The sequence below is a fragment of the Drosophila obscura genome, unplaced genomic scaffold (assembly GCF_018151105.1).
Source record: "Drosophila obscura isolate BZ-5 IFL unplaced genomic scaffold, ASM1815110v1 contig_170, whole genome shotgun sequence".
In the NCBI taxonomy this organism is placed as follows: domain Eukaryota; kingdom Metazoa; phylum Arthropoda; class Insecta; order Diptera; family Drosophilidae; genus Drosophila; species Drosophila obscura.
In genome coordinates this window covers 128,637-148,297 of record NW_024542758.1, presented here as the reverse complement: position 1 = coordinate 148,297, position 19,661 = coordinate 128,637, and the positions used below count along the sequence as shown (strand labels likewise).

Below are 19,661 nucleotides of genomic sequence, written 5' to 3'. Positions count from 1 at the left end.
GATCTTTAAAAATAAATTCATTTGTAAGTAGAAATGATTAAAAAGTACTCATTTTTAATTTTCTAAGTAACTTAACTTACAATTTAAAGATTTTAAACTGATGCGAACGAATAAAATGTGTTTTTAAAACTATTGCTTATCAATCTTTAATAACAGAAACAGAAATATAAGAGCGTAGGATCCTTTCCGGGAATACCTCTCACTAAGAGTCTGCAGTCATTTTGCGGACATATTTCCTGACATAATCTACGGCTCATTGACCAGTCAGCTGCAGTAGAGTCTGGATCCCCCCGATCTTGGGAAAGTAGGTCCTTCGTCGATCTGACCATATTTGCCAGAGTTTGGAAGAGTCCTGCCAAACGATTGCCCCCCGAACAAATGTCCTAAAGCATTGTCAAACATTTATTTACAAAATAAATCGTTTTTTCACAAATAAGATAAATAATACAACTACAATAAAACTTAAACTGAAAATAAACATCATTGACATTCCTAAACTAAACTCTGATTGGCTCCCAATTAGATATTCAGCATCTTGTGAAAGTTTAATAATCTCCGCATCTAATATTTGTTTAATCTGATTGTTTTGATGCTCTGTAAAATGGGAAAAAAAAAGTTATTAATTGGAGGCTAAGTTAACTGAATCTACAATACCTTCACGTTCACTTGTAGCAGCCCACTCCACATTAAGTTTTTCTTCCAGGTGGTGATTAGTTTTTCTCGATGTAGCCCTTATCCAGTCAAGCTGTTCACAATGCTTCAGTCTGGTACTGGCTTCAGTAACATCATGCGGACCAGCTTTAGAATTATTACTGGATATCCTTAAAGGTAATGGGGTTTCTGTCATTTTCTTAAACTCTGATATACGGTTTAGGTTCTGCAGCAAGCTGGATTTGTGTGAATTCATGGCAAAGTCTAAAAAGGTAATCAAAACCCAGTAGCAAGCCTTCTCGATATGCGTCGAGTCGAGGCAGTTCGAGTCCCCATATACAGCAATGCGTCCTTGGTGTGGAACATTCACATTTTGAAGATAGCTCAGGCTACGTTTACTCATTTTTGGTCGTACGAATCTACTTTTAAATTCTGAGTTCTCGGTCGAAATGGAATTGTTTCCATCATTGCTGTGTTGACTACTGGAATTAGTTTGAAATAACCCCAGAATCGGTACAACCTTTTTGGGTTCCTTTTTTGAAGATTTTGAGCCAGTCATAATCTGAAAAGAATGAGGTACAACATTTATATAAGCCCTTGAGTAGATTCTCTATAAAATTACCGATAGGCCTTGGTCGTTTAAGCTGGTTCCCACCACAATATCATTTGGATTAGATGGAAATTTAACAATTGTTGTGCCACTTGCATAATACATGGAATGATCGCCAAGTTTAAAGTGTCCCTCTCCAACAAAGTCACCAAAAGCGATTCCAAATGGTTTCAACAGGTCATTTAGAGCTGGAATATTGGCGCCACCAGTGTCCGGTATCCACCATTGTCTAGTATTCTCGTCGAAGAATTTGATTTTCTTCATCACTGTAGTGTTGTACCAATCAGCGAATATGATTACGCTAAGACCGTCCTTATGAACATGTTCCTGTAAAATATGTACTTCATCGTCATCAAATTCCTTCTCGGGATCTACAACCAATAAAGTTCCATAATCTGAGGCGTTGAAGCATGTGTAGGGTTCACGCAAGACATCGACGTAGTATCCAACGTTTCGTAAATATGTATACATGTCCTTGAAGTTTGTATGAATGTGGTCAGCTCTCCAATCAAGAGGATCGGATTTCACTTTCAAATCATCTCGTGGTATATACCTTGGAGGGTACCTCAAGCTGTGGTACTGGTCCCACAAAATTCGTTTATTCCTGGGCGGTTTTTGTGTGACTTTTATAGTTAGCGGAAAAATCACTTCAGTTAAAAGTGTTTCGTTCCTTTTGTCTCTTAAACTTTCAACTACTAGAGATATGTTTCCCTTCGAAACGCCTTCAAAGCCTTCTCCATCTTTATGAACAGCTGAAACGAATTACAAACGTTTTTTAATCACACCTTTGCATCTTTGCGTACAATGCCACTTACCAATATAAACTGCCATCCATCCAGTCCATGGCCAGAGAATAGGTGAAAATCGTGTTGATATTTTGAGAAATTGTCCATGATGATCTACATCTGGAATCCATTTTGGAGTACCTACAACACGACTGGCAACTGATATTCCATTGAGTATTGTTACATTCACAATGGCCACGGAGCTCCCGAAGTAAAGCGGCTGGGAGCTGTATGGCCACATGTAATTCGAAGTATAATCAAGTAATGGTGGAATTAGGCTTATTTTCGGCCTATACGATAGCAGGCTTTGCATGCTTTTCAATAGGCTAAGCTTTCCTTGGCCCTGCTCAAACATGTTATAGGATGGAAGTTTTTCAGCTCCTTCTATGATTACTTGTTTTAATGATGCTGGGTTTATCAGTTCAATTCTATGAAATGCCCCGCTTATAAGCAACGCTGCTACACCTGCAACAACTGGCGACGAAACTGATGTTCCCGATAGGCGTCTACAGCCTGTGCGCACATCACTGCCCTCCACTTGGCTGCCATAAGTGACTATGTCTAGCCCTAGTCTTCCGTAGCCAAGGGGGAGCTCCCATGTGGTCATTCCGCGGGAGCTGAACTTTGCAATTTTGTCATCAAATTGAATGCCGCCTACACCTATCACATCGCTCTGATCACCAGGATTGTTAAGAGTTCCATATAGGGGGCCATCATTTCCAGCTGACGAGACCATTATAACATTATTAGCCGACAATTCCAGAACCTTTTCAACGAACGGCGAATCCATAAAATCTGGTCCCCCTATACTAAGGTTGAGGATGTTCACTTTTCTGTGTATCGCATAGTTAAAAGCATCCAAGAACCACGAAGTGTAGGAAACCTAAATAAAACACGATTTGGTTAATTATTTCATTGATTAATCCACAATTTTCTTACCTGCGAGTTTGTGAAGACTTTAAAGATGTACAACTCAGCGTCCGGAGCAAGCCCCAGGCATTCTTTGGATGATGCTATCACCCCGGCGACAAATGTGCCATGGCTAACTCTATCGTCCAGAGACTTTTCATTTGTCCAATTAGTTCGCTCCTTAACATTCCGGAAATGTGGGTGATTTTTGGTTAAACCAGTGTCAAAGATGGCTACTTTTACACCTTTCCCAGTTATACCCAGATTCCAAAGGACATTTGCATGCAATACTGACGACACTCGTCGTGACCGCTTGTCCTCTTTGCGTACTATTCCTAGAGGACGACGGTTGTTATCTATTATAGTTTCATTAAACGTCCATGCCAGAGTTCGTTGCACACTTCGCTGCGGAACGACTGCCTTAACTGATGGATGAGATGTGACTGTCTTTACAATTTGCTCTATCGAAGATCTATCCGAAATTCGTAATATATCAAAATCGCTTGGATATTGGCTAGCCAAATTTGTTCGAGGTAAGATTCTCCAATTTGATATCTAAAGTAAGTAAATGATATTAATTAAAAGGTGATCATACATAATTTAATCATAGGTACACACATTTGAATTCAACAGCTTAGTTCGTAGAAAATTCTCTCTGACCGTAGAAAAGTATTTAAAATGAAATAGAACAATCAACTCATTTGGGACGACGGTGGTTTTAAATGTGTCTGTTTCTGATGTCGTGCATGCAGGAATACATTGAAACAAAGTGAAGCCGCTTATTGCATTTATCAAACAAATAAAGTTATACACATTCATTTAAGTTAAGAGTAAAAATAATTAAAATAAGAAGAGAAGACGAAATAAACAAAAGAGCCGAACTAGGGCTGCTAAACCAGAGATGCTTTGAAAAAAACAATCGATACTGTCGTAATAGTATCGGGCTCAACCAATTATTAATTATTAATGTTTTTTTCTTTTATATTTACTTGTTACTAACCTGATTAAATAGAGCGGGGTTAAGCTATTTTTTTCTCGTGTCCTATTCCTATATGTTCATACAAATGTATGTGTGTGCACACATCTTCATACGCATGTGTGTTGGTATAATTTTGGATACATGAAAATGTAAACAAATTATACTAACGTGTTACACAAACTTAAATTAAATATATCCATTAAATTGTGTTCCTATTACAGAGTTTGACTAATTTGCGCGATTACACCTGGAAGTAACTTTAATCATGGAAGAGTTGTGCGGTAGCAATTCATCAATATCAGCCAAGACAGCTTTGAGCGAGTGCTCAGCCGCTTGGATCAATTACTTGAGCGCTCTGAACAGTCTATGCACATCTGGATCCAAGTTAGCACATTCCATAGCAGTCTTGGAACAGTGGTCATTAAATGAAAAGCCGTTGTTCAACAACTATACTACATCTTATTTAACAAATTCATGGAATGATCTGGCAAGGTAAAAACATATATTAAGGGCTAATAAATTCTCAGCCACTTCAGTAATATATTTCCATGTCTTTATATATCTTCCTATAGGGCCACAACTGTGGCAACAGGTACTGTCAAAACTCATATGTTGGCCATTCTACAGGATTTTGTTACCATACCTTCCGTGGATCAATCTGCTCCTGCAATGAATACCGAGCTGGAACAAAAACGACTCAGAGAGCATAATGAGCTTATCGTTCTGGAAAATGCACAATCAGTAATCAACATTCAGCATCAGTTTTGTGCAGCTAGCTATGATGCGTTTTCATCACTTACATGCTGTTTCGTTTGCCAATCCCCAGTCGGGTTTCCACATGAGCAAGACTGTAGCGTTATCAAGCAACGGTAAGAAATCTGCTCATACTACTCGTAGAGCCTTAACTTATCTTATTTTGAAAGCTCTCAATACGATCAACGGTCACAAACCCCATCGCCAAACTTGTGCGTCTCAAATGTAAAATCTGATTCGTTGAAAGGAAATTCCTTAACCGATCAGCGCCCTATTGCAATTGGAATTACGGAATCAGGTATTATAATACGTTTGCAAGGTTTTTTTTATATTTACATATATTTTTGTTTGTTTCAAGTGGAACAACAGCGCTGTCCATCGCCGCTACTAACGTATCATGACCCAAATCCAATGCAAGCTATTTTTGAACACACACGTGGTCCGTTGCCAAACCCAGGACACTTGCTTTCGATGAAGACCCCATTCCACCGGAATGTAAAATCATCTCTAAGTTTTCCGTTGTTTCCTTTAAATGGTCAGCGCCGTTGGTCAGAAGCTGCTGCAGGTGAAGTTATAGATGGAAACTCTACGGATCCTGAAAGCCAGATGAGGAGATGGTCCATGCCATGGGAAGCAACAAAGTCTGACACCAACACAGTGACATGGAACCAAACCAGAATAATGCCAATGAATACTTTAAAGACCGCTTCTTATAAAATGTCCAGCTCTGACCGATACACTTCTCATAATTCTGGTAACACATTCTTCACATTTCAACTCTTGAACTTATAATATCATATACCGTACCATTTCAGATGGAAACTGCCCTTTGCCATCGAGCAGTCAGGATGGTCTACTTGAAGCTATTCAGTTACTCTCAATAAAACCAACCACAATGAATCAAATAAATCCTCATACTTCTATTCCGCCCACCTCCCCGGATGGTGGCATAGACTAACTGTAAACTTGGATAAACTATTCGTTTTTTTTGTCCTTTTTACTTCCTTTTTAAATGCTGTCAGAAAGTCACTATACACAACTGAGCCCTAAGTCGTGCCGTTCTTTCTATCTACAACATCAACATACGCACTCACAGAAGTCCATTCCCACAAGTGTGTAATGATTGAAACTTGTAGTTCCAATAGTCTGAAGTTCTAACATGGTCATGGCATAACTTTACAATGCACTATCCCTACGAAGATTGGTCCGGGTCCGGGTATACAAGTACTTTTAAAGATGATTTACACTGCAAACGAGAGTTTTCAATCTATAGTATGTTAATCTACTAGTAAAAGATTTTATTTGTGCTTGTATAATGCCATTCATTATAAGTAGGTAAATCTTACACACTTAATGTTATGTAAATTTTCGGTTTTAAAATTTAAATTATGACACTAGTGAGATTTTCTATTTCTTATTCCTACGAACACTTATAGTTAAAATACCATAATATGATCTTTCGTTCTCTTTTTTTAATTATGTATACACATACGCGCACATATTTTTCACACAAACATGCATATTTATGTGTGCATATGGGTTTTTGTTTTGTTTTGTTACAAATATTTATATTAATTATAAGGTTATCCGTAGTTCACTATTCGGTGTTCACTAGTAGGGGGGATTTCTATCATACATTTTTCCGTATTATGTTTGTATTAATATAATATTTATTACTAGATTATATATATATGTAGTATATTTAATTATTTCTTTAGATATAAGTTGTACTTAATATTGTATTATAGCTATCGACTAAAAAAATATCTTGGAAATTACATTACTTTATGAATGTTTACTGGTTGAATGAAGAATTTGGTTAATAACGAAAATGGCTAATGAACTAGGAAAACAAACGTTGAGATGTATCCGACTAAATCTTATTTTGACATGTTGACTATTTAAAAGGTGTCTAATTTTTCACTATCGTTATTGGTACAATGCAAGTGCAAGGCGCATACTACCGCATATACAAGACATTGAGCGCTGCTAACAATTTTTGAGTTCACAGTGTGTGTACAAGTACTGACAATTTAAAACAATACGATTTCAAACACCAAATTTGTACGGATACCGGATCCTTAAGTGCTGCACAGTGAAAAAAGAAACCGACGAAGTAGGTACAAGTCGTAACGGTTTTAGGATTTGTCAAAATCTATTTTAAAAACTCATCATATTCATATTAATATAATATAAAGTACGAGTGCCAAACAAATTCTAGGGCTATGGGATACTGATGGATGAGAATAGCTCACTTAGTATTCAATCAATGCAAAAAATGATTCAAATTAGATTTACAGTCGCTATGGCTTTTTAACGTGGGAGGTTTTAATTGTGTTTCCTTTGTGATTTCAACAAATTTGACAACTTACAAATAAGCATACCATAAGATATAATACCTTTTGGGAGGTATGGCGATATGCATCGTATAAAAGTTTTAATCATTATGTCTAAGTGTGATAATATTTGTATGTAGTCATGTATATTTCTAAATGATTAATATATATGTATGTAGATATATGCATGTACTTCGGCATTGACGTGCAATGAATTATTTTATAAGTATTTTCATTCATACTTACATATGCTTTTACACAGATATATATATTTGTTAATATATTTAGAGACTTTAAACATTTGGATTTGAATATTTACAATAATTCATATTTTCGCGTACATTTGATACTTTGGGGGTGAGATATAGCTGAGATATTCAACAATATAAAATGACACACGTACAGCTTTTCGGCATTGTTAGAGGGGCAATGTTTCTATCCCTCCAATTGCTTTCCCCATATGTATGTTCTTTAAAAAAACTAAATAAACAAAAAAATATATACATAAATTATATATGTACATATATTCCTAATCAGCATCAACACCGAGTCGATGCAGCCATGACCAACTGTCTGTCTTGGATATCGTAGACTAAACATTCTATATCTACCCAATTTGATGTAGATGGGTGATCTATTTTGCTCTCCACAGAGTAATGTGTCTCTTTTATGTATGTATGTATGTATGTATATGCATTCTTGCATTAATTGTTAAAATAACTATATTTAATAGAAGCGTTACGGCGTTATTGCTACAAAAAATGGAATGCAAGAACGACTTCCGCCACAAATAATAGTTTACTTCATAGAGTTTTTAAGAGTTTAGCCTATTAGATTAACTTCCTATAAAGAACATAAGATTAAGATTATTATATTCAGATTTCAATCTTGTTACGTTCTTCTTAGTGTACATACATACATATACATACGTATAAATATGAATAATTATTTGCTAAAGTTTTAGTAAGGCACCTTTTAAATTATATTTGCAAATAATTGTTAAACGCAATATTTTAAATACTGATGATAGGATTGAATACCAACGCAAATATACATAAAACTATTCCACATATGGTTGGAACTAATCTATTATTGCTTGAAACGCCCATTTTATATTCCATATCGATGTCGAGAAGAAGGTCATGATTTCGCGTATAAAATTGGTGAATATCGCTGATCTAAAAAAATAATATATATATTTTAAATTTATATTTAAATTTAAATCCCAGAGGCTGAACTGTGTACTTTTAAAAGTGAAACATACCTCATTCCAACCATATTTGTTTTTAGCTTGAACAATCGCTTCATATACGGCATTATGTTCCAGGTTTTTGACTACATACGACATCAAGTAGTGGGATCCATCTGTCCTTATTGGCGTTGGTTTGATGTGGTACTCGTGCCATTTACCAGGATGTTGATACGTTTCGTTCATCTAAAATGTAAGATTGTTTAATGGTTTGGCCATTTCATTGTGTTCACTGTTACCAAAAGCCGCCGGTACAGTAGTTTAATCTCATCCAATGGAGGCACAGACTCGATTGCCCATGTTAGGTTGTAGTGATCTAGAAATCCGCTTAATGCGGGAGAAATAAAATCAGCTGGACCCGGACGTCCGGAAACTTCAATATATTTCTTAGTTCTGCCCAGGGCATTATCAGCAACACAGCTATAATTGCCGAAATCTGTCGGTTGAAAGTTGCGAATAATAAGGCTGTATCTATCATCACGTGGGTACATGGAACGGCGATCAGTGGGATCCAGTAAAAATGAATTTTGATACCATAACATCTGTAATTAATAAAAAACAAACCGAAAATGGTTAGACATTGTAAAACGGTTAAGGAATTTACATTATTTTATCTAATTAACTCTCGATTCTCGTATCTTATAAGATTCAAGTATTTTTCTACTTACTTCAGAGCTCACATCACCGTGCACAATGCAGACCAGCTCAACATCATAACCTTCTGCAGCATGAACCCAGGATTTTTCAACAGTAATTTCTGGGGGAGCTGGAAAAAGAAAAGTTATTATTAAATGGAATATTTATAATTCAATCACTGTCATTGATAATGAGATAGATTTGATATACACACATAATATCGTTAGCTGTATGTCCATTGAAACTCGTTCTTTAACACCATTATCTGCTGAGCACTGATATGTGCCGGCATGGTGTCTGTCCACATTCTCTAATATCAATGTGGAACTATCCGATAGATGAGTTGGGCCAGAAAAAACGTCTTTCTTGAACCAGAATATTGTTGGGACCGGATTACCAGATGCTTTGCATTCCAATGTGACAGTGCTTCCTTTCCGTGCTGTCACTTGTCCATTATGGGGCAGTGCCCTTAGAGTTGGTGGGACTGAAAATAGTACAAAGTTGTTAAGTAAGTTCCAGCAATATTTAATTCTAAGTAAATATAATACCCAAAATTTCAACTGTATGGACTTGGTCACGATTTTCCTGATCTCCAAGCTGGCATATGTAGTCCCCGGCATCCTGAGTTTTAACTCCATTGATCTGCAAGTTGTAGTCGCCAACAATTTTAAAGCGTTGATCTCTGGATATTTTAAGATGCCCAGCGGTGAGCACAGATGAACCCTTTCTCCACAATAGCACAAAAGATCCAAGATTTTGTACTTTGCATGGCAGCTCTATTGTTTCTCCGACAATGACTTTATAAAGGTGACCTCTAGATAAAAATTTCGGAGCAGTTGTGGGTGGATCGTTCTCTGGCAATATGAAAGAGCCATCTGGAAAAGTATAGAGATTGAATTGACCATTTATTCGAAACATGTTCAGTTTTGATTTATTCTAAGAAATATTCAGAGGCTTTCGCATCTAAAGACTTCTGATTTTAAGGAAATTGTTTGAATAGTTTTTTAATATTATAAGGATTTTTCATAGAAAATAACACGTAAGTACTTACCTATGCAATATATAGTAAGCGCAAAGAAATATAGAGCAAATTGCCAATACGATCTCCTTGAGTAGTAACTCTGAAAAACACGACAAAATGTAGCATGAAATTTTTTTTTTAGCAAATTAGTTACTTTTTTCTGCGCTTAGACACATAAACATCACAAATAAAATGATCTGGACATATAAACTTTAGCAGGAAAAAAACTACAACCCACAGAACCTAGTGACATATCGAGCGATCTGGGACGAGATAAAGACTTAGGGTATACCTGATCCTTGCAGTAGAGGACATTGAAACAGAATGGAGATTCCCAAGGTTATCAGAGGAGCGACTTGAACACGCAGAACAAACTATTCGCAAAGGAGGAGAAATACGATCCCCATAATAACAGGAAAGTTAGTAAAATATCATGTCATCTGTGGTTTCTGCAATGTCTGTCGAAGTCTTACGAAAATCTTATTAACTATTGGCTAAACATAGAATTTCTGAAACTGCTGCACTCCGTTGACATAAAATTTTACTACAGAAAATAAAAGAACCGCCGATTGATACTGCTCAGTAATATATTCAGAAATGTATATTCTGCTAATGCTTCCTTTTGCAAGTGGGCGATTGTCCTCGTATATATGTATAAACGTTAATAAAAACTAGGGATGGGTGCGGGTGGGCCAGGCTTGTAAGGCACGGACCGACTCGGCTAAAAAACGAAAAAATTTTCATGGCACGGTGTGCCACGGCAAAAAAAACGCAGTCCATGCGCATCTCTAGTACAAACTAATCAATATGCAGGCGTTTTAAACCCCAAATGAAAGAAAACTTTAAGCACTTCAATTATAAAGTTGATAAAGTTATATGAATGAATACATATATCTAAATACACACACGATACACGCTTATGTAAAACTTATGTACATACATTGCAGGTATAGCCACATAGCATACATATGTACATACTTTGACATTATTACAGACAATAAATCTTATTCGATTTTTAAAAGTGAAGCATTTAAAATACACAATTATGTTGCAAAAACGCCAATTAAAGCTTGACATTTATGTTGTAATAAACATTTCTGATGTTGGGGGGCACACAATTTCGTCCTTACCATTTTAATATGTATTTATTGTGCGTGTGTCTTTCGTTTTCTTAACTTTTCGCTAACCGCCAGTTAGTTTAATATCGTAGGCTCATTAACTCTCACACCGAATCACTATTGCTTGCTAAATTAATATCATTTTCTCTTGTTTGATGTATAAAATGGACTTGAATTGAGGACTGACAAGTATAATTGTATTTATTCTTAAAAGTTATATTAATGGAGCGCATGCTCAGACGAAGGCAGTGCTATATCGAAAGCTTTTTGGAGCTTTGGACACATGAAAATGTCTGGCATCGTATCTGCATTATACTCGTACTTATCAACCTCAAAATAATATTGTATGATATTTTTGATTGATTTTTTATAACTCTTTTGACACGTTATTTGCTGTATTCCGCTATGTGCAAATGAGAAATTAACGAGCCAAGCTTTTCAATGAGCCAAGCTTGTTGTTACCCAATGTTTAATATTTATATTTATGCACCTCTATATCTTATGGGTTCCAAAATGGTTCATAAGTTTATTTATGTTTAACTAATACATTTGAATTTAAATATTGACGAGCAGTAAGTGCATGTGATATCCACCTATTTCTTCTTCTTTTGTTTTGCCATCTTTTTGGCCATAAACTTGCGTCTTAATTTTAAAAATTTGTTTGACTTTCCAAACCATTTGTCAAACTTGTCCATTAGCTAAGAATAATAAGTTATATTACCAATTTCTGGGTAAAAGAAACTTTGAGGTTTTACCTTTTGATCCGGAGGAAAGGTTGGCTCATCATTTTTGCTCAAGAAATATTCCAAAAATTCGTTGGGGTCCATCGGTTCATTTTTAAGCCTCATTCTTCGTGAAACATCTAATGTCTGACTTATGTTCTTTGCGATATCACCAGAGTTATATGCTTGCAGGACTCTCGCCAGTGCAGAATATGCATGCTCCTCCATGTCCTCTACGTTTTCTGTCATTAGTTCCAGCCAAAGCAGGAAGCTGGTGCCATAGTCGCACTTCGGTATAAGCAAGACTTTTTGGAATGCTTTCTTGAATTTTCCCTTCGCAGACCATGGCATGTTGCTGGTCCCCAATAGAACAACCTTGTCAGATTTTTTGATATTTTTCAAAATGGCTTTCGATATGGAAGGACCGAGGAGCGTTGGATTAATTTCCTTGAGCTCAGGCGGAATCTTTTTCAAGAATAAACGATGTGCTTCTTCGACATATAATATGGCTGGCTGAAAGGCCTTTGCTACTTTCATAACAACATGTAGGAAATACTTCATGTTATCAGCAAATTTAAAGACTTTTTCTGGACTAAGATTCATAAATAGAGCGTCTAAAATATAATGATGATAAAATAATTGTAAATAATTTATCACGTATAAATTCATGACATATTTACCTAATTCGGATGCAATTATATTACAAAGTAGTTTTTTCCCACTGTTAAGTGGACCTATCAATAAAATTGACTTGGGTTTATCAATATCAAACTCTCCCATTCCCAGCATTGATTCTTGAATAATCATTTTGATATCCCCCTTGGCTGGACCCAAAGTTCTGTAAAATGTGTTTGTACTCGTAGAAGTATGTGTGGCTATGTTAAATCTTAAACTATACGAGTTATAGTACTAACGTTAAGCCATCTTCATCTCTAGTATCATCGGCAACAAAGTTGAAGTCGGTGATAAATTCATCAAAATCTTTGTGGGAAACTTCCTCTATGATTCCTTCATCTTTCAGTTCTTGGTACAATGAATCAAGCGTTCGATCGGCTGTCATATCCTTGGGCTTTTTCTTCTTCTTTTCCTTTTTGGCTTTTGCTTTTTTTACTTTTTGAGCCTTATATTTTGTCTTGGTATCTTTGGCCAAAGCTTCCCTAAGCAGCTCATATTCTACCCTATAATATGATCGATTCCATCAATGTTAATTTATAATTAATTAACAAAACCTTCAAAATGTAATCGGTATCCCAAAGAAACAAACTTGGATGCATTGCGATGTACTTACCTCATATATTCATCAACCAATCCTCTCAGCTCCTGATGTATCTTTGCCAACTCTTCCTCTGTAATCCAGTCTTTGATCGGATCGTGATTTTTGTTGAGGTATTCATCAATGTTTCTCCAATCAAGAGCAAATTGCTTCATTGCCTCTTCAATATTTGCTGTAAGTATATATATACATAAATATACAAGCCATAGAGTAAATGTTATTGCTCTCTCTACCTATGGCTTTGCTTGAAGTTATCTCGTAGGCAACATCAATAATTCCGGCATCTTTTAATTTTTTCCTACGTTTCGCGTCCTTCATTTTCTGCTTCCTTATTTTGTCCTTTTGTTTTTGCTTTTCTGCCTTTTTCTTTTCAGCCAACTTCTGGCGCTCCGCTTTAGTCATAGGCTTTTTACCTAGGGTGTCCTGAAACTCTAATGGCGTCATTGTTTCATCTATGACAACTAATATGGTTCCAGTTTTTATCGGATCGGGGTATGGGTGGAAGTTTCCAGTCTTTACATAACTGTTAAGGAAATGAAATTAATAGTTTAAAGCATACGAAAATGAGTCGAGAAAACTTACAATTCTTGAAACCAGTCACGAATATGATCGGAAATGTCTTCCATCATCCAAGGAGTTCGCATTTGCAGAATCCTGGTTCGTTCATCAGTAATTAATTGAACATATTCCTCGTCGAGCTTTTTCTTCAACATCTCCTTTTTATACATATCCAGAACTGAATTCGCAAAACGGTTCGGCCGATTTAGCTTTCTCAGTTTTTTCATACCGTATAATTCTTCTTTAAATCTTCTCCTTATTTTCACAATCTTTCTTGTTCTATAGCCCCTCCACCAAGCTTGTATCTTACGAGCTGCATCATCTCGCAGTTTATTTTCCCTTTCCAATTCGTTCTCTGTAAGAAAAGAATCATTTTTTAGTTAAAGGATATACTAGTGTGGTATCATAATTATATTTACCATCAATAGACGGCTCCGAAGCATCCATTTTTTCTCTTAAGTTATCACATGATTCAAAGTCCTTTAAAAAATCGGCCGAAAAAATAGTTCTCTTGACAGGGATACTCATTGCCTGATCCGGCTTGAAGGTAAATCTATAGTTGATTTTTTTTCTTTGTTGAACCTTGAGAAATTTTTTTTTATCATATTTTATATTCGATTTATACACACGAGCTCTGCGTGCCCTTTCGTGCGCCTGAATCAGCTTCACTGCTTCCGTAACTTTGACCCAATCCTGTGCTGCCTTCTCCTCCTTTTCGATATCATTCATGTACAGTTTGTTGTCAGCTAAAATATTTTGAGCGTCCAAGGGACGGCGATATAGAAATTGGGGTGATCTCCATATAACCAGATCCCGGGGCGTGAGCCTTCTGGCGACTAATGCTTTATCCATATAAACGTATTCGCTCAACTCCATGCCTTTCAATTCCTCCTTGAGTCTCATCAGCTGCTGTGTTGCACTCTCGACGAGAACGCGTACCACAGCTCGTTTTTGCACTTGATAAGTATTATGATAGATGAAACTCAACTTGTCTACCAGCTCTACATATAACACATAAAGCTCTGAAAATATTTTAAACGAGATAGCCTTCTCTTCGGGGGGTTCAAGTTTCTTCAAACGATTCTGCTTCTTGATAAGTTGCCCGATATCCTTTTTGGTAGATACCCATAGCTTATGATTAAGGTCAAAAGACATCATTTTAACTTTATTGAATTGTATAAATATTCTCTGAGGGAGTATGTATGTGTATATTTTGTATTAATTTGTATTTATAGACTAAATAAAATAATAAGTCGGTTAAATGATTTTGCATGGGTTACTTAGTACCAACATAAATTGATACACAACCTGTTACTTATCTTTCATGAATAATCAGGGTATTTGGAAAGGCACTACAACCGCCTCTTTGTGGTCGATCTGTATTTGATTAACACCGATTAGAGCTTTCTCAATAAACAATTGCATCTGAAAATGTAAGCAAACAGGAACGAAATGTAATAACGCACGAATTATGAATTCACTTTGACTATAAGCATTCAGCTAGCGAAGTCTGTGACTGACAGACTTGCAAACTCAATTAACGACTAACCTGAAGTGTATCCTTAGAAGAGATTGGTTTTGTTATATAAAACTGATGGCTGGGCACATCCTTTAGCAGGCCTGTATACATTCAAACCAAAGTTTTTATCATTTTCAATTATATCGTTATAGTATGCATGGTAGGCCTAACCTTTCAATGTTATGTTTGGGTGCTGCACATTGTTCCACTGTTGATGCAAGCGCTGCGAATATAATTTTATTCTGTCTGTGTACTCCTGATGTTCCAGGCTATGGCAATCCATAGCCCCCACATTGATCATGTTTCTAGAAATATAAATGAAGATAAGTATATATGTGTACATACATATGCATGTACAACGCATATGCATACATGCACTGCAGTGCATCTTTAGAAGTACCCACATTGCTGTGTTCTGTACGAGTCTAGATAGTGCCGTTTGGTCATCTTTTTTTGGAAGTGAGTGGGCATAGTCGTTACTTAAGCCATCCGAATTACTCCTCCTGAGCGCCGGACTATGGTTGACGGGGTCTACGAGTAGGTGCGTTCTTTCGTTTGGTTCAATGTTCTGCGAGAAAAGGTTGCAATGCTTATATTATTGTCCAAGAATGTCGAACAGCTTACCTGAGCACCAACGTCCTCGGCGCAATGCAAGCAACTGCACACCGAAGCAATGTAGTTCCAAACAGAATGTACGTATTCCATATTAAACGTGCGTTTTACTATTATTCAACATTCATTCAACAGTTTGTACAAATTATTGTATTTAGTGAAACTATCGATGGTTTCCTTTCCGCGATGACTATCGATGTTTTTTGCGATGCTATTGATGGTGTAAAGCTAATTTAATGATAAGAACTAAAGCAAGTGGACATTTTAAAGCAAAAACCTTCATGTTTTCCGAAATAAATTATATCTTGGTAAAGGCAATAACTGAATTTTGTAATATTCATCATTATTTTGTATCCAATTAACTTTTAACGATATATCGAAACGCGCTTGCATCGATGTTTTAACATCGCTAGCAATAATGATATTTTAATAAATAAAATTAATTAATTTAAGTACAATTTTCTGTCGACAAGACTTTAATGCATTGATTGGATTTCAATCTCCTTGGCCAAGCTGGTATTGGGAGAACCTTGCCTAAGCAGCTAAAGATACCTAAGAGTTGACAGATCAATTGGAGCTCCCGGCCGGTGGCGGATGAGTGTCAGTCCTGCCCCGTGGGAAGCAATTCCACAGATTGACGATAGCGATCAAAATACGAAATATGGGTGGTCCAGTCCATGTGAACTGAACAACGTTCCACTCAGAACTTCAGCCAGGCGGGGTCGCGGAATAATAACTACTACAGTCTTTAACGGTTGGGGCTTAATCCCCTAATTCTTTATGTTCTATGTCCTACTCGAGTAGAATGGATCGGATGTCCACTTGCTTTAGTTGTTATCATTCCCAGGTGGAAATACTCTTCCTTTTTGGTTTTATGCGTCTGTAAACAGGGTTGAAGTAGCTCGTAAAAAACCTTTTTCAAATTCTTGTTCAGAAAATCTTTCCACCGATGATCTGAAAAGAAACAACAATATAAATGGGGAGCTTTAAAGATAAAAAATCATAATACATACCTTGCCGCATTTCTAATTCTATTTGTGTCAAACGAATCAAGAATTATATTTAATATATTTTCCGCATACTCAACTGCATCAGTTGCGAGAAATCCGTTCTGACTGCCTTCAGAGGTTTCAATGATATCGAGTAGAGGGCCTCCAGACCTATGAGCCACCATTATAAGACCAGCTGCCATACATTCAACAATTCCAATTCCAAAATGTTCATTCCACATGGTATGTATTCCAATATGAGCACTTTGAAATAGTCTAAGAAGATCATCATACGAAACATTCACATGAAATTGAACACAGTTTTCCAGAGACAAATGCTTTGCCAAATCTTCCATGTTTTTCAGCCTGTCGTAGTCATCTTTATTTCGGCAGGAGCCCACAATGACGAGTCGTATTTTGTTCCAGAGGGATTCCTCTTGTGCCAGCAGAGTTCGAAGCTCATACATAGCTTGTAGTTGCAGTGGATGGTCTTTTTCTGGGCGAAACTGTCCCACAGATAATATGATAACTTCATCATTTTTCTCCGAGTGCGGAAGATTTTTAAGATGGCTCACTTCACAGGGAGGATACACACGATGCGTTTTAAAAGGCACATCCCACAATTGTAATATGTGATTCTCAGTCCATGTGGAATTTACCATAATTGTGTCAGCGCAACGCCCCATCCATTTATAAATCTAAAAATGATGTAAATAAGGTTTAACAATTGCCATATATGTATCCTGTGCAAGCAACTGACCTTTGAAAACAAGCGGTAATAGGCCAGTTTGGCCCAAGTAAGAAATGGATTTCTCGCCACATATTTCTTGTTGTTGTGGGAGAATTGCCGGCTCTGAACTCTCCTTAACATGTCGGTACTGATCACCGGATAGTGTACATAGGCGCCGATTTTAGCCTGAACCAAATATCGGAATAGAGGAAAAGTAAACGCATATCCCATGGTATCAATAAAGATATCCGGAGGGAACTTGCAAATCGCTTCCAATCCCAATAACATCGATCCTAGGCTTTGGCCCAATAAAGTAAAGTGCGGATACGTTTTTGATTCTATCCAGCTCCGTTGCTTTAAAAACACAAACTCTACGTTGTCGCTATCAATAATTATGTTGAAGACATTCTTGGCTTTCTCCAATATGGAATTCGGGGACGCATCTATGTCCCCCGTATAAATAATCATCTTGGCATTGGGGTATTTTTCCTTAAACGAAACAATGTTTAAAAAATGTTCAAAAGTTATTCAGCTCTGAAGGCACGTATTGTATTGTCACCAAACCCGAGTCCATACATATATGTACATACATAAGTAAGATAAGGCGAACATTTTATCAACATAGGATGTGTGTACATAATGAGTGATTGGGTGCAGGTTCTAACCAGTCTTCAGATTCTGTTTACCTGCAAAGCTCTCACGGCGCACCATAAGACACGTTCGCCACCACCTCCCGAGTTGCAGTAGGGATGGAAAATGCCAACATAAACCTTATTATCTGACGACAAAGCATGCAATTTCTTTTTCTTGTTTTGTAGCCACTGTCGCAAACAAATAAACGAAGCAATAGCTATAGAGAGCAGAAGTAACAATATCCAAAGGCTATAAAGAAAACAGGTTAATAAAGGGCTCAACCAAAAGTAAAATCCTCTTCTCTTACACTAGGACAATCATTATATAGTTAGTTATTTTGTTGTTAAGGATTTATCATTATTTTATTACACGTATCCCACGGCAGTACAATCAGCGACGCCGGCAGTGCTACCTTATCGATCACATCTGACCAGTGTTGCCAAATCAGAGTTTTTTCCGTCAGCTCTAGCTTTTTTTAAGTCAAATGATGGGAACAAATTGAAAACAGCAAGCAGCAGGAATTCCACCTTTTTTTTTGTTAATTTTAATCAATCCAGCTTTATTTAATGCAAAAATATTGGCAGCACTACATCTGACCCTAAGAAATATACCAAAATATAGCCACTAACCATACAGTATATAGATGTGCCAGTTCATACAACGAAAGGGGCGCAGCTGAGTTTGCAGCGTACGTTCCCAGATCTTCGGCTTTGGGAATGGCCGCGTTGGGCTCATGACGTCACACGAGCCGACTGGCAGCAAGCATGCATGTGTTGTGTACGTGTACACTCCAAAATATATGATTGTATGCATAGAATAATTTTTAGCTGCCGAAACCGACTTTGTTCGAGATTTCAGTTTACGTAAACGTGTGTGTGCCATGTATTCACACATACTGTGCTTGTGTGTGGGCTCTACAATTTTTGGCCGCTTGAATTGGTTTTTCATTTTGTTTTGAGGGCTGATGTGATGTAGCGACCTATTCAGGGCCGGATCAACCCTCAACCGGGCCCTGGGCAACCATCAATCTGGGGCCCTCCTTTATTTTGTATTTTTCTCAGTGGCCATTATATTTTTTATTCATTATTTGGAGTTTTGTTTTTTCAACGAAATTTTTCTGTTATTTCTAGGAGGGCCCTAGGCAACTGCTAATCCGGTCCTGGACCTATTCCCGTCGTAAGACTTCATATTTTCTTGGTGTGTTCTGTAGCTCGACTCGACGCGGGTTGAGGCATTGACGAAGCGGTTCATAAAATATTTTTTCGTTTTGTTTTGAAAAGCTGATGTTGCGACGGGCGCGCGGTTCTCTTTTAGGCTAGCCTTTGCCTCTGCTTTCGGCTTCGTCAACAGAAAGCGACAATACACCAAGAAAATATGAAGTCTTACGACTGGAATAGGTCCAGGGCCGGATTAGCAGTTGCCTAGGGCCCCCTAGGGATAACAGAAACATTTTGTTAAAAAAACAAAACTCCAAATAATGAATACAAAATATAATGGCCACTGAGAAAAATCAAATAAGGAGGGCCCAATGATGGCCGGCCCTAGGTCGCTACATCACATCAGCCCTCAAAACAAAAT

The 19,661-nt window shown here is 37.1% G+C and overlaps 5 protein-coding genes across 8 annotated transcripts; 1 reads left to right on the top strand and 4 right to left on the bottom strand.

Annotated features, from left to right (window-relative positions):
* Positions 1-389: 389 nt before the first annotated feature.
* LOC111074408 (membrane-bound transcription factor site-1 protease) lies at positions 390-3,846 on the bottom strand. Its single transcript, XM_022367162.2, has 6 exons — positions 3,574-3,846; positions 2,986-3,510; positions 2,077-2,929; positions 1,274-2,013; positions 655-1,213; positions 390-594 (listed from the first exon to the last, which is right to left on the bottom strand). Exons 1-6 carry the CDS (start codon positions 3,772-3,774, stop codon positions 407-409), a joined length of 3,066 nt encoding a protein of 1,021 aa, XP_022222854.2. The 5' UTR covers positions 3,775-3,846; the 3' UTR covers positions 390-406.
* Positions 3,847-3,911: 65 nt separating this feature from the next.
* LOC111074415 lies at positions 3,912-6,341 on the top strand. 2 transcript variants are annotated; one of them, XM_022367180.2, is made up of 6 exons: positions 3,912-4,021; positions 4,156-4,426; positions 4,507-4,803; positions 4,858-4,985; positions 5,046-5,441; positions 5,503-6,341. In XM_022367180.2, exons 2-6 carry the CDS (start codon positions 4,200-4,202, stop codon positions 5,643-5,645), a joined length of 1,191 nt encoding a protein of 396 aa, XP_022222872.2. In that variant the 5' UTR covers positions 3,912-4,021; positions 4,156-4,199; the 3' UTR covers positions 5,646-6,341. The 2 variants fall into 2 exon arrangements, with proteins under 2 accessions (XP_022222872.2, XP_022222869.2); XM_022367177.2 differs by having other exon boundaries at positions 3,926-4,083.
* Positions 5,961-14,762, bottom strand: LOC111074413 (IQ and AAA domain-containing protein 1-like). Of its 3 annotated transcripts, XM_022367172.2 has the most exons (14): positions 14,020-14,762; positions 13,625-13,955; positions 13,276-13,565; positions 13,058-13,214; positions 12,684-12,947; positions 12,450-12,607; positions 11,803-12,383; positions 9,960-10,029; positions 9,457-9,783; positions 9,123-9,392; positions 8,941-9,038; positions 8,512-8,814; positions 8,288-8,458; positions 6,399-8,201 (listed from the first exon to the last, which is right to left on the bottom strand). In XM_022367172.2, the coding sequence occupies exons 1-14, from the start codon at positions 14,756-14,758 to the stop codon at positions 8,037-8,039; spliced, it is 3,924 nt and encodes a 1,307-aa protein (XP_022222864.1). In that variant the 5' UTR covers positions 14,759-14,762; the 3' UTR covers positions 6,399-8,036. The 3 variants fall into 3 exon arrangements, with proteins under 3 accessions (XP_022222867.1, XP_022222864.1, XP_022222865.1); XM_022367175.2 differs by lacking the exons at positions 11,803-12,383; positions 12,450-12,607; positions 12,684-12,947; ... (2 more) ...; positions 13,625-13,955; positions 14,020-14,762 and adding an exon at positions 11,060-11,633 and having other exon boundaries at positions 5,961-8,201; XM_022367173.2 differs by lacking the exons at positions 6,399-8,201; positions 8,288-8,458; positions 8,512-8,814; ... (2 more) ...; positions 9,457-9,783; positions 9,960-10,029 and adding an exon at positions 11,067-11,745.
* A 155-nt stretch (positions 14,763-14,917) lies between these two features.
* LOC111074416 lies at positions 14,918-15,910 on the bottom strand. The gene is made up of 5 exons (XM_022367181.2): positions 15,744-15,910; positions 15,524-15,687; positions 15,291-15,424; positions 15,150-15,220; positions 14,918-15,025 (listed from the first exon to the last, which is right to left on the bottom strand). Exons 1-5 carry the CDS (start codon positions 15,822-15,824, stop codon positions 14,933-14,935), a joined length of 543 nt encoding a protein of 180 aa, XP_022222873.1. The 5' UTR covers positions 15,825-15,910; the 3' UTR covers positions 14,918-14,932.
* Positions 15,911-16,478: 568 nt separating this feature from the next.
* On the bottom strand, positions 16,479-18,445 carry LOC111074414 (GDP-Man:Man(3)GlcNAc(2)-PP-Dol alpha-1,2-mannosyltransferase). The gene is made up of 5 exons (XM_022367176.2): positions 18,391-18,445; positions 18,137-18,332; positions 17,481-17,939; positions 16,745-17,418; positions 16,479-16,685 (listed from the first exon to the last, which is right to left on the bottom strand). The coding sequence occupies exons 1-5, from the start codon at positions 18,402-18,404 to the stop codon at positions 16,604-16,606; spliced, it is 1,425 nt and encodes a 474-aa protein (XP_022222868.1). The 5' UTR covers positions 18,405-18,445; the 3' UTR covers positions 16,479-16,603.
* Between the last annotated feature and the right edge of the window lie 1,216 nt (positions 18,446-19,661).